This window comes from Phoxinus phoxinus (genome assembly GCF_949152265.1).
Source record: "Phoxinus phoxinus genome assembly, chromosome: 11".
NCBI lineage: Eukaryota > Metazoa > Chordata > Actinopteri > Cypriniformes > Leuciscidae > Phoxinus > Phoxinus phoxinus.
Window position 1 is genome coordinate 18,717,204 of NC_136886.1, and position 13,587 is coordinate 18,730,790.

At 38.1% G+C, this 13,587-nt stretch overlaps 1 protein-coding gene across 2 annotated transcripts in view; it reads left to right on the forward strand.

Moving 5' to 3' along the window:
• pkn2b (protein kinase N2b) overlaps window positions 1-11,773 on the forward strand; it is a 43,741-nt gene extending 31,968 nt beyond the window's left edge. For both annotated transcript variants that reach the window (XM_079627564.1, XM_079627565.1), the window contains exons 9-22: window positions 1,432-1,575; window positions 1,674-1,749; window positions 5,726-5,903; window positions 6,159-6,285; window positions 6,943-7,064; window positions 7,163-7,238; window positions 7,423-7,514; window positions 8,147-8,323; window positions 8,414-8,476; window positions 8,563-8,639; window positions 8,729-8,871; window positions 9,810-9,917; window positions 10,102-10,182; window positions 10,276-11,773. In XM_079627564.1, coding sequence (XP_079483690.1) covers window positions 1,432-1,575; window positions 1,674-1,749; window positions 5,726-5,903; window positions 6,159-6,285; window positions 6,943-7,064; window positions 7,163-7,238; window positions 7,423-7,514; window positions 8,147-8,323; window positions 8,414-8,476; window positions 8,563-8,639; window positions 8,729-8,871; window positions 9,810-9,917; window positions 10,102-10,182; window positions 10,276-10,479 — 1,668 coding nt within the window. In that variant the 3' untranslated portion in view covers window positions 10,480-11,773. The remainder of the gene's footprint in view (window positions 1-1,431; window positions 1,576-1,673; window positions 1,750-5,725; window positions 5,904-6,158; window positions 6,286-6,942; window positions 7,065-7,162; window positions 7,239-7,422; window positions 7,515-8,146; window positions 8,324-8,413; window positions 8,477-8,562; window positions 8,640-8,728; window positions 8,872-9,809; window positions 9,918-10,101; window positions 10,183-10,275) is intronic.
• Window positions 11,774-13,587: the final 1,814 nt, after the last annotated feature.

Genomic DNA, 13,587 nt, shown 5'->3' on the forward strand with positions numbered 1-13,587 from the left:
GCATCTCCATTCCTCCACATTAAGCAATTGGTTGATTTCAGACACTTTTTATTTTGATGGAATTGCACAGGTTTCTTCTTGACATGTCCCAAACTAAGTGTAAATTAAATTACTCCTTAGGGAAGATATTAAAAAAAGTTAATAGTAAGACTGATTTGGAGGCTTACTACTTGCTATGTTATTGTATTAAATTAATATTTGAGGATTGATTATTGAACGAACTTACACATACATGTCTGTGTGTGTTGTTTTGACTTGCTTTTGAATGTGTGACGGCATAATCTTTTAATCTCATGGCAGGCAACGAGAGCTCTAATCAGTAGTTGTGCTATGGCAGACAGACTCTGAAAAGACTTGTAAAAGTCGACTGGCTAAACTCAGCCCGATCTGCCTGCGATTTCGCCCCGCAGCTCAGGCTGGAAACCTGTAAATTTATCTATCCTGCTTCCTTTACAAATTTGCGGTAACCAATCATAAACTGGCTTATCCACCTGGCGCGCTATTGGCGGGTTTAACATGGTGACGATAGAGAAGTGACGAATCCAATTCCTTTTCTCGACGATGTTCAATGGCTTCTTTAGTTAAGCAAACATATCGCTCGAGTGGGTGTAAATACCACTCACTTTCATGTTTTTTTTTTTGCACAACCTGCAAAAATTGCTCGATGCCATTGCTGCTTCTGCAAACCGCTGATCAATGCTAGAAACAACACGTTTGTTTTGTACAAACTGGAGTTCTCGTGTCTGATTGGTTGAAGGACTATCCAATTGCGTACAGAGTCATTTGAACTATGCCCTTGATCACATCTCTTGTGCAGTAGAAAATACAGAGCAGACTCCCCAGACTAATGTTCAATCTTAAAAGATTGAGCTTGGTTTGGTGATAGCCAGACTACTGTAAAAGGCCTGCAAGTGTCAAACCTTTGTCTGTGAACTGTAGAAATACTCATAAGTGATGCATGCTGGGATAAGCTTCACTGTTACTGTTGCTCATACTAAAGATTCATGCTCACAGCATAAACAGTGAGGTGTTAGGCCCCTAAAGTTCAGCTTTTGTACTATGGACATGAATGATTCACCTCCCATAATCCCATATTTTATAGAAAAACGGTAATATTATGAAACATTACAATTTAAACATTTTAATCAGCCATTACTTCAGTTTTCAGTGTCAATCTAATATGCTGATTTGGTGGGTTAAGAATAATTTATCACAGTTGAACAAATTTGTGCTGCTTTTCAGGATTTTTTTTTATGAATAGAAAGTACACATTTTTGTAACGAATAACAATGTGATAGTCTTGACTGTCTCCACTATTTTCATTTGTCCTTGCTAAATAAAAGTATTCATGTCTTTAAAAAAAGGTGTACGGTATACAGTGTGTATATACTTAATATCAGATATTAAATTATTTTTCTGTTTGGCCTGTAGTCTCGTGAACTGGAGATAGCTGTGTATTGGAGAGACTGGCGCTCACTGTGTGCTGTTAAGTTTTTACGTCTAGAGGACTTCCTGGACAACCAGCGTCATGGCATGTGCCTCTACCTGGAACCACAAGGAACACTGTTTGCTGAGGTGATTAATTTTTTTCACTACACACAGACATGTAATACACAAGTTTGATGGCCTTGTTGTGGATATTTTGGGAATTATCTCTTCCTCTTTGGACACAGGTTACATTTTTTAACCCAGTTATTGAGAGGCGACCTAAACTACAAAGGCAAAAGAAAATCTTCTCCAAACAGCAAGGTAAGATTATGAAGTGGCAAATATGCCTCAGTGTTGAGAATGGTTGACATGTTCACTCAAACAGATTAGATTAAGCAGCCTACTCTTAACACAGTTCTGTTGTTCAATATTGCTCTGCTGCGGGACCAGTGTTTGCACGGTGAAGTCAGAATGAACTCTGACCTTCTTTTTGAACTCGCTTGAACCATGTATTTACAAAAAGGGTGAAATAGCTGATTTAAGCTGTGTTCCAAAATCTCATGAATGTCTGTGTACTGCCTACATAGGCAGCTGCCTTCTAAGAAAGCACTTATCCATCATGGATCCTCATAAAGGATCAATTTGGAACTGGCAGCTTAATTTATAGGTTAAAATAGTACGGTTCGGGATGTAATTTTGGTCCGTTAGCCGTTTAGACCAATGCATAAAAAACTTAAGACAGGCTGAATGAATGTGTAAAATCACTCTGATATTGTGGCGCTTGTAGAAAAGCAAAAATACCTGGTTACTCTGGTAGACACAACCAAACATGTTTGTTTACATGTTTACAGACAACTGTTCAGATTTGAGTATTTGGTATGGTGTTTATAAAAAAATAAATCCATTTGTACATAGACGAGAGATGGTTCCGGATTCTTCTGCTATTCACTGTCTCTTAGCAAAACACTGTTCATAAGCAGCTCCAAATTGTACTTTTATGTAACCTCAGCTACTCTGAGCATGTGCATCTTATTTGGTGGCCTGCTTAATTCAAAGTGCAATATAAAAGATATTATAACACCTCTCTGTAAATAAATAACTGTCTTTCTATTTTTTTTTTTACACTATTTGAAGGATACATGCTATGTTTCTCAGTGTAGCTAAAATTAGGTATCTTGGGGTGTTAAAGGTTTTTTTTTTCTTCAAAATTAATATATAACCTTGTATGAAAATACCATATGAAAAGTAAATGCAGGATTTAAAATCGTTTTGCAAGACATAAGGGCACAAATTTAGTAGAAAACGTGACCGTTTCCTTGACCGTGTTGAAAAACCGCTTCTTTTCACCATCGCGTCATATTACGTCACATGAGGTAGTCGTTTGCCGCCGGGCTCTGCGTTGTGCGTTCGCTCAGTGCAGAGTAGGTTGGTATTCAGTTGGAGCGGTCGTGATTCAGTGTGTTTTCGGTGGTTATTGTATTTCAATTAATCATCGTCGTGGTCAGAGGTGTAGTGGTAAAAAAAGAGGTGGGTAAACTATAAATTCTGGTGAACCACGACGTGGTCACCCGGTAAGGTGGGCCACTGCCTACCGCTGTATGTGTATCCTGATGACATCGCTATAGGCTATCATTTGATGGTACTACCAAGGGTATCACTGGTTGTTCCCTCATCATAGGTCACACAATCACTATTCAATTCATACATTAATCTAAATTCTTGTTAAAAAGACTCAAGAAGGAATAATATGGTTGAAATCTATAAAGTTTACTAAATTACAAAACAGAGAGAACAAAAATATTTTTAACCCGTAATTACAAAACAAAAACGGTTGTTGTATTTTTAAAAGGCAAAATTTTAATTTGAACTGTAGGCTAGGCTACACCAAATGCTGCGCAAAAAAAATTATATTGACAAGTTTTTGTTTATTAGGCTACTTGTTGCCCCTTAATTAAACATTTAAAATATTCACAAATTAATATGGATTTTGTTGTTGTTGATTTATTTTTCTGAGACAAAATTAGAACCTGGAAATGATATTATTCCTGCAGTGCTGAATGAGAAGAGCCATATGTCTCTGGAACCACAGCCTACAGAAAGGTGATTTATACGCTAATGATAAATGTGTCTGAAAAAATAACGAGGCATTTTAATTGTTTATTAATAAACTATTGTTTTCTAAATCAGTGTCGGTTAAAAACATATCTCCATCTCCGCTGTTAAGCGGGTGCGCTTTTAGAGAGAAATGCACCTTTCATACGGATTACATAATCAGAATGTATTAGCTTTCGATTCGAATTTGTTCGTTTTGAAGTGGACATTTCAAGCTTTAGCCTACATATTTAGTTTCAGTTCTCGTGCTCCAGTTCACGGAGATCATGAAAGCGCGCCTGATTGTTTTATTTTATTTGACAAAAGCACAACGCTTTCTTGTTATTGCGAGTTTACACAAATAAAAGTAGTTGCGAATAATGTATTATTATTTTCTGTATGACCAGAAATGATAGAGTATTTTAAATTGTTTCACTGTCCATGCCATGCAGTGCGCGCTCACACTCCGCTCCACTCTCGGATACGCGTCAAAATCTTGTGTTTAATCTCGGCGACATGGAGTTATATGATGACGGCGATATGTGCACACTGTCCCGGCTCCTTCATCGGGTCGTCCGGTCCGCCGTCAGATTGTGTTTCGGCCGCGGACGGGAAACATGACGGTCACGGATCCGTCAGAGATTACTTATTGTACTTCTGTTTTACAAAATGCATAGGCTACATGTAGCCTACCTGTCTTAATGTGCCTTGTCTTAATTTAATTAACATATCCTACATAAACTTGTAATGTAATGCATTTATGTGTTTGTTATTAGTCTGCAGCCGACACTTATTATAGCCTAAATATAATATATTAAGTTAATTTCCAATCTGTACTCCGAATTTTAATGTTTGTGTTGGCTGTTTCTACATATAAAGTTTTTATACAGTAAGACAGTTGTGATTGTGATTATTTTTGTATTCATTGTCACCAAATGGGGCCATTCAAAGCCTTTATAAAGTCCCTCTTCCTCTTGAAACTGTCTCCTAATGGCTGACATACACAACACATGCAGGTAAGGGTCTAAATAATAGCTTTACTTTTGCCTGATACATGATAATAATCTGTACAATATTGTGATCTGAGCATAGTGTTATACATATCGTCGGCTAACGTGAATAAATCTATAAGCTAGTAACACTGTTCTCTCATCGAGACCCGACTCCTGCCCTGTTCTCCTCACACCACAGCTCAATGTGTCTCCTCTCACCATTGTTCAGTCTAATCCTGGCCTGTCTACTCTCTTGGCTTCATATAAGGCTCATAATTATATGGCTGAGGTCCATCATACGAGTAAACATTTAGGCTACAATTTCCTCGGCGTCCGATCTGTCATTGCGATCCATTGCTTTCCTATTGTTTACTTTGACCGCTCTGCCTCATGTTACGTCACTTCCGGTTTGGCGGTTTTCAAACGCGGAAGTCAAATTTTCTCACAAAAAACGACTCCAGAAGCCTAAATAGCGTTTTATAAGTATATGTTCATATTTAAATATAGTTCCTACATTATTTTTCTATACATTGGCTCACTGGGTACTCTAACCTGCAACATAGCCTTTAACACTTGGCAGGTTTGGTTTGATTAAAACAAACTCTTGTGCGATTGCTCTGTTAAAGATTCCTGAAAAGGTGGGCCTTGGTCCGCTTCCAAATTAACTCCGAAGCGGTTCGACTGAAATATGAATACAACACAGACATCTAAACGAACCAAAAACATGACGCGATGTCACACGATGCGACCTAAAAAAGCAGCATGCCTGGTTTGTCTCGACATAGTCGCGATGTTGCCCAATTACAGTTCAGTACAGGCATTGGAAACGCCGTAGTCTTGCAGCAGATCTTTGTTTGTGTGTGCAAAAGAGGAATTCTTTCAACTCTTTCACACATTTTCTAAGCTCTTTGTGAGCTCTCAGCTGGTAAAATACCATCATATGTACTCGCATACAATGAGCATCACACAGCATTTTTTATTTTTTTATCTTTAAGTTCAGTGTTAAAAATGCCAGTGAACAGTAAGCGAACCAGGACTAAACGTATAATTTCATTTTTTGAATGAACCAACAAGTGTGAACACACCCTTATTTGTATAAATCCTAGTTGTCTACAATGCTTTAAAATATTGCCTCCATAAGTAGCGCACTAGGTTTTGGAACTAATGTTATCTGCTGCTCAGAAGTTTCTTCATCTCATACTTGTTCCTCTTAGGTAAAACGTTCCTGCGTGCCCCTCAGATGAACATTAACATCGCCACCTGGGGCAGGTTGGTGAGAAGAGCCATTCCGTCAATCAATAACTCCTTCAGTCCTCAGGCGGCTGATCTGGGCTCAGCATTTAGCCCTGAAATGGCACCCATCGGCCACCCAGACGCCCACTCCCTACCCAGGTGCATATATATGTACAAATTCATTCCATCTCATCCACACAGACTCATTTCCTAAAAGAGAATCAGTAGCGGAAAGCCCTCAAATCATTCTGCAGTCTTTGATAAACAATGACTAATCTGTCTGGAAACATAATTGGTGCTCTATATTTAGATAATGAGATGACTTAACATTCCTGGTCTGTATCCCAGTGTATGCATTCCATAATGTTACTATTGCTATGTGGTAACTTTTATGATTTGTCTTCTCTTTATCAGCGACCCCACTGTGACCAAATTAAACTTTGACAAAGCAACCACCCCTCCCTCAAAACGACACTCCATCGAAGTGGAGATAGAGGAAACGGCACCACCGGATAAGATCCCAGATAGAAAAGAGGTGCAGGTAAAGGAGGGGTTGTATTAAAGGGATAGTTTACCCAAAACTGAGATATGTGAAAGATGTCATAATTTACTCACCTTCATGTCGATTCAAACCCATCCGACTTTATTTGTCCTGGGGTACACAAAAGGAAAATTTTCAGCAAAATGTTGATACCACTCTTTTCCATACAATGAAAGTGGATGATGATCACCAAATGTCAAGCCCTCAAAATGACCAAAAGCACCATTAATGTAGTTCATACATCTTTAAAGTAATATGATTGCTTTGAATAATATCCAGTTAAAATTATTTTCCTTACCCACTGATAATCTTAATCTCAAATCTCATGGACCTTCATGTATATTTAAATATAGCATGCCAAGGCATGTGAATGAAGCAAATGTAGACTTTTTTTTCCTTGCAAAAAGCTATCATATGGCCTATGTTTTTTTTGTCATTTATTGGCTTGACTGCCCCTGTTGTAAGGAAAAGAACAACGTGAACATCCTGCCCAACATGCTGTTCTGTGTTTTAATGGGCAAACGTCAGTCGTGGGTTTGGAACAAAATGATGACGAGTTAACAATGACAGAATCTTCATTTTTTGGCAGAACTGTCCCTTAAGGAGAGTTATTTTTGCAAAGGTTTGGAATGACTCTTAAGTGCCTCTTGCCTACAGGATGCCCTAGCGACCTTTGACTTCCTGAACAACACCGTAGCTAAACCAGATTATGACAGTGTGGTTGAAAATGAGCAGCCTGACCTGGAACTGACTGCAATTCAACGTAAAACTGAAATAAGGTAGTCAGTTTCCCATTTCCTGATGACATCATGGCTACATATAAACATGCATTCATTAACTCTAGTCAAATGCTCAAAGTGTATGTTCATGCTTTTAGGGAAGAAGAGGACGTTCAATTCAGTTTGACAGACTTCAAATGTATAGCTGTACTGGGGCGTGGCCACTTTGGAAAGGTAAACGTTGTGCTTTCACATGTGCAATAAAGCGAGCTCTGTAAAATGTGCCATAAATTCACAGTACATTAACCATTTGTATTTGGTAATTGTGTAATGTATTGTAGATTATTTCTGCACACCACCAGTTTGTGATTTCTGCAGGAGTTGGTTTCATGGTCTCATCTCTTTAATTGTTCAACAGGTTTTACTTGCTGAGTACAAGACCACTGGAGAAATGTTTGCCATTAAAGCTTTGAAAAAAGGTGACATTGTTGCAAGGGATGAAGTGGACAGGTAAAGGCTATGCATGCGTGTTTAAGTGACTTACAACTAATACGTATGACTTCATGTACTACTTGACGATGCTTGGAAGCATTTGTAGAGACAGCAGTAATTGTATACAGTGGGGACTATTCTGCTCCTGTTTTACTTCCTGTTATTATTAAAGGCAAAAAGAGTCAGAGTTGTACTCTAGACATGTTGGAGCCACAGGGTATATTGTTCTTACAGTTTGTGTCTTGACAAACTGTCCTTTATGAATTGTCTTTTTCTACGGAGCCCCTAAAGTGACATTTTGATGGAAAAATATATATTTCATTGCTTTTGCATTCTCTGGAGAAACTTTGCATTTGCTTGCAAAACCTTTTGCGTTTTAAAAACAAAATACTCAGCAATGGTGTTGATTTATGAATTTGCACATGGTTTATCTTAAAGCATATTCAAAACACCACTTAGACATATTAACAACATTAAAAACTTGATTTTCACCACAGGGGAGTCTTTAAAAATGTACAGCACCATTTAATAAAGTTGACAATCTTAAATATAGCACCTAAAGTATGTATGCCTGTTAACCAGAAATGTTAAAGAAAATAATGGACATTCTTCATCAACTATCTATTTATACTAACTATTAATATCCACAGCCTCATGTGTGAGAAGAGGATCTTTGAGACTGTGAACAGTGTTCGGCATCCGTTCCTGGTGAACCTCTTCGCTTGTTTCCAGACCAAGGAGCATGTGTGTTTCGTCATGGAGTATGCAGCAGGAGGAGACCTGATGATGCACATTCATGCAGACGTGTTCTCTGAACCTCGTGCTGTGTGAGTGACTCAATTCACCATTGCTGCTGTTACTTTGACATGATCATTTCTTACTTAAAATGCTAAAAGTTGTTTTTTTATTTCCCTTAGTTTTTATGCTGCTTGTGTAGTCTTGGGGCTGCAATATCTGCATGACCATAAAATTGTGTACAGGTAAGTGTCAGTGCTGAATGTCAAAACTGAAGACGTAATGAATGTTCTGTGAACCACATGTGACTGTCATAAATTTTCTTCTGCAGGGATCTGAAGCTAGATAACCTTTTGGTAGATACTGAGGGATATGTTAAGATTGCGGATTTTGGTCTCTGCAAAGAAGGTAGATAATGTACTTGTATTACTAATGTTTGTGTGATTATGTGTTTGTCATTACTGTTTGTGTAACTCATTCCATCTCCCATCATGTAGGAATGGGCTTTAAAGATCGTACTAGTACGTTCTGTGGAACTCCTGAGTTCTTAGCACCTGAAGTTTTAACAGAGACGTCGTACACGCGAGCGGTGGACTGGTGGGGTCTGGGAGTTCTCATCTTTGAGATGTTGGTTGGAGAGGTATGATATAGATAGATGGATGCTTGATTGATCCCAAGGGGAAAATGTATTAAAGGAGAACTCCGGTCAATTTTAACATTGAACTCAATTTTTTGTAAATTTGGAGTGCTGTCAATACAGAGAACAACGACAAAAATCGGTGTTGCCTACACCGTGTTATCCTCTTTTTAATATTTGCACCCTATTGACTTGAATGGGGTCTAATTTTAAACCTGCTTTTATTTCTCTTATCCACCTTGATGTGTCATACAAATGCCCAGCCATGTTGAGTGATTCCTTCAGAGTGAACACGAGTGACTCTGACTGCAGGAGATGTGAAAGATATGAATAAAAATGTTGTTATTTCAGCCAGCGCAAATACCTGTATTTAGTTCCTGTTTTCGGTCGAAGTCCAAAATAGTCGATTGTCGAGTTCACGCGCGTGATCATAGGTAACTAAACCTATGCGCGTGAACTCGACAATCGACTACTTTGGACTTCAACCGAAAACAGGAACTAAATACAGGTATTTGCGCTGGCTGAAATAACATCATTTTTATTCATATCTTTCACATCTACTGCAGTCAGATTCACTCAGATAAATAAATAAAAAAAACTTTTTTTTCAATGTAAGACTGATTCACATGTGAACGGCTAATTCAGTGCGGTCTATTCTCGCAAATATTTAGTGCAGTTAAAAATGTAACTGGTTAAACTAATTATAATGAATAAAATGTATTTATTATAGTGATATGTAATTTTGATAAATTCATGTTCGGTGATGTGGAAATAAAAAGCTATTCACTTTAAGACACTTCAGTTATTTTCATTATTTTGTTATCTGAAATAGTACACTGATTTTGAAAGAAATGTTTAAATTGAAGTGCATTGAAGTCGTGTTATTGTAAATGACATGGAGAGATTGTGTGGTGATGGCTTATTTCTCATTTTATTCTCAGTCCCCATTTCCTGGCGATGATGAAGAGGAGGTGTTTGACAGTATTGTTAATGATGAAGTTCGCTATCCAAGGTTCCTCTCCACAGAAGCCATTTCCATAATGAGAAGGGTATGTTTGGACATGTCCTGCTTTGGTTTAACTATTGTCCTAGGCTACACCTAATTTTATTGTATAGGGCGAACCTTAAAATCACAACAGCGCTTTTTAGAAAGGCGGTTCTCTTTTGTTATGGCACTTAGCATTCATTTACTAGCTATGTTTTTAAGCTTAAAACATTCTCCTCTTTATCCAGTTGTTAAGGAGAAATCCAGAGCGGCGCCTTGGCGCAGGGGAAAGAGATGCGGAGGAAGTGAAGAGGCATCCGTTTTTCAGAGTAGGCCATCTGTTTTACCTCTTTTTTTATTTTTTTTTACTTCCATGTGTCACCGATAAAGTCCTTACTACACATTTGTTTATTCTTCCTTAGAATATGGATTGGGATGGACTGCTGACAAAGAAGACCCGGCCTCCATTCGTGCCGACCATCAAAAGCCGCGAGGACGTTAGTAACTTCGATGACGAATTCACCTCAGAGGCACCAATACTGACTCCACCTCGTGAGCCGAGGGTTCTGACTGTCAATGAGCAGGAGCAGTTTGCAGACTTTGACTACATCGCTGACTGGTGTTAACCCAGACCCTCATGAACCCTGATCACATGCTCAACACTGAACCAGCCGGAAAACTCCTTTTCTATAGGACACATTAGAGAAGAAACCCTGTTTCCTCTATGCTCTTACTCGTGCCATTTAAGGGATTGGTAATAACCTGTTTTAAGAAAAAAGAATGAAGTGGTTGAGTCTTGGTTGCCCACTGTGGCGTCTTTTCATTGTCAGAGCACTGGGACACTGATTAGTGACCATTACAAACTTGTGAGGATTCATCAGGATCAACTGCAGCTTCTCTCTCCATTTTCAACACATTTTCTCTGTTTTCAAGGACTAAAATGTGCCTATTGTCTTCCGATTTGGGGGGCAGACACGCAACTGAATATCTGAACCTGGCCTAGACCTCAAATTGCAAATTCTTCACTCCATAATAGAAACCTCTTACAAGAGGAGATAGCTCAAGGAGAATTCTATTGAATAATTTATTTTCATGTATTCCCTTTAATGCCTTAAATTCTTTACAGGGCTTCCAAATAATAACTATCAGGTACAGAAAAAACCTACCAAAGCGTTCCTGCCAAATGTTCTTCTACCCTTTTTGTTCGATGAAAAAAAGACCTTGGCCAAGAGCACAGATAAATGAACTTGAATTTTATAAAGGTAAAATGAGAGAAAGCTGCGATTTAATTAATCTTTCAAGAACTTTTCGTTTCTATAAAAGCATCCTTGTACTCTAATCATCAAAATAAATGTAAGTTATAGTTTTATACTGTATTTTTAGAATATTAGCCATTTGGATCTGCTGTATGTTATGACAATGGTTGTACACGTATATGAATTGTAAGATTATCATTTTGGAGAGGGCAGCTCAAAGTTGAGAGCAATTCTGAACTTTTCAAATGGAATGTAAAAATGTATATTCATGAATACAAAAAAAATGTATATTTTTGGCATGTGGTCATGCCAAAGCTGGCTGTATGTTTTATTAGTTGACATTTTTTAAAGGAAATTTGTAGTCTGACTATTTCAGATCATTTTACAACGATTTCTCACAATTTAGCCATTTTGTGGTTGTATGTCAACATTAAACCATTTTTAATAGAAATGGTTTCATAGTCTGTGATTACCATTCCTACTTGTTGGACATAATGTGTTCCAGTGAACTCACTCAGCTGTGAGGTAGCTTATGATGGACTCCTGCCAACAATTCCACTCAAGTGTATCGCGAAACCTTCCTCAAATACATTGTACACCAACTGACACCTGGTTTATGTCTGTTCCTCTCGGTAAGAACTTCACAGAAGAATGTGTGTGCTCCAAACAAACTAATGAAGACACACCCATACTATCAACGAAGTATGTTTACATCATCTTCTTTTTTTACAGTCTATGGTTTACATGCACTTCAGAATTAGACTTTAGGCTGGCTGAGATAATGTTGTCTTTTAAAAATGTAGTGTAAAAACTTTAGTCCGCCTGAAGTTGTGTCCGATTGATTTTTTTCTTTAGTGTGTGTTGGATTAATAGACGCCACAAGCATGCTTGATATCAAATAGGCTAATGTAATGATTGGCTTGCCATAACGAAAGACGTGTTTAATAGTTCATATTTGATTGCACATTTGGACAATGTTGCTTAAATATAACTGCATTTAAACCTGTTGATTTCCTGTCTGTTATGAAATAAGAATTGGTGGTTTACGGCGGAGTGATAGCTTACTGTGATAAATGCAAATCTTACAACAGGTGGAAGATGACTGACGTACCTGTCTGGTCAAACCTGTTGGTCTAGTTTTAGTACTTGCTGTTACAATGGGATTTTGTATCGGTGACAAATGAAAACCGGTCTAGAGAATTTACAAATAAGCTACTTTTTGTTAACTGTTTCCTGCAGTGGGTGGCATGTGACAAGTTTGCAAAAAGCAGAAGCAGTTAATGTTTGAGTCACCTGACCTCACCTGACTGCTGCAGGGAAGAAGCAAACTATCGCTCTGCGGGTCTAACTGGTCCTGTCTGGGTGTGTATTACATGAGGCTTTCCCATGGAAAGATTCATCCACTCAGTGAACTTTCAAAACTCCCTCCTCTGTGTGCAAGATTAAGGTAATGTCTAGTGTGTTTAAACAACCTCCTCTGCACAGTATCATAAACAACATGTGAAATACTCCCTCTGAGGTATTTGAGAAACCCAACTATTTGGTGCTAAAGGTGTATGAAACCGCACCGTGTTATCCAGCATGATTTGAGAATATTCCAAAGAGCATCTTATTCAGTGGATGCTAGAACATCTGACTATTTGTACAAAGAGTTCACAAGGCAAATGTCAAAATGTACTTATTTGATTAGTGATATCTTAAATATTTATATAGGCTAATCCGGAACATATTAGTAGGCTATAATAATAATAATTAAAAAAGGGCATGTCGGACCCCTTTCAAACTTTTTAGGTTTAAATTAGATCAAACTTGATCAGACTTTTGAACAGTGCTGTAAATCAGATTTTTCTGTCTGATAGTCAGTGACCAGACGCTATCTTGAAAAACTGTCATAGCAATAGGCTACATGCTCTCCAGGGAATAGTCAGGACATGGGACAGATTTACAGACAGGAAGAGGAAAGGGAAGCTGGGAAATAGGTTGGAGAGGAGAGGCTGCGCCCTTCACTTGCTGGTGCTTCAGAGATTTTTTTTTATCTGCTGAATGGAAGTGAACAAACATATAGGAGGAAATTAGGGTATCACTGATAAAAGACTTTAAAGTGGTGAAAATCAAGCTTTTAATGTTGTTTATATGTCAATGTGGTGTTTTTAATATGCTTTAAGACAAACCATCTACAAATGCAAGTCAACACCATAGCTGAGGAGTATTTTCTCTTTAAAACTGCAGTGAACCAAAGAGTCTCAAAAACACGGTTTGAAATGCTGGTGTTTCTGACGTCACAAACTACCTAGTCACGGCAATGACGTCAACATGTGATCTTCAGTGTGGATCTCTGAGCTGGTGTGAGTGAGTGGAGGCGGGGCTAATTTGCATATTCATAGGTCCACATACACTAAATGAGGCAGGGGTGTAGTTACATTCAAGCTATTTTAAGGCATTCAATTAAAAACATTTAAATATGTCATCTTGGTGACC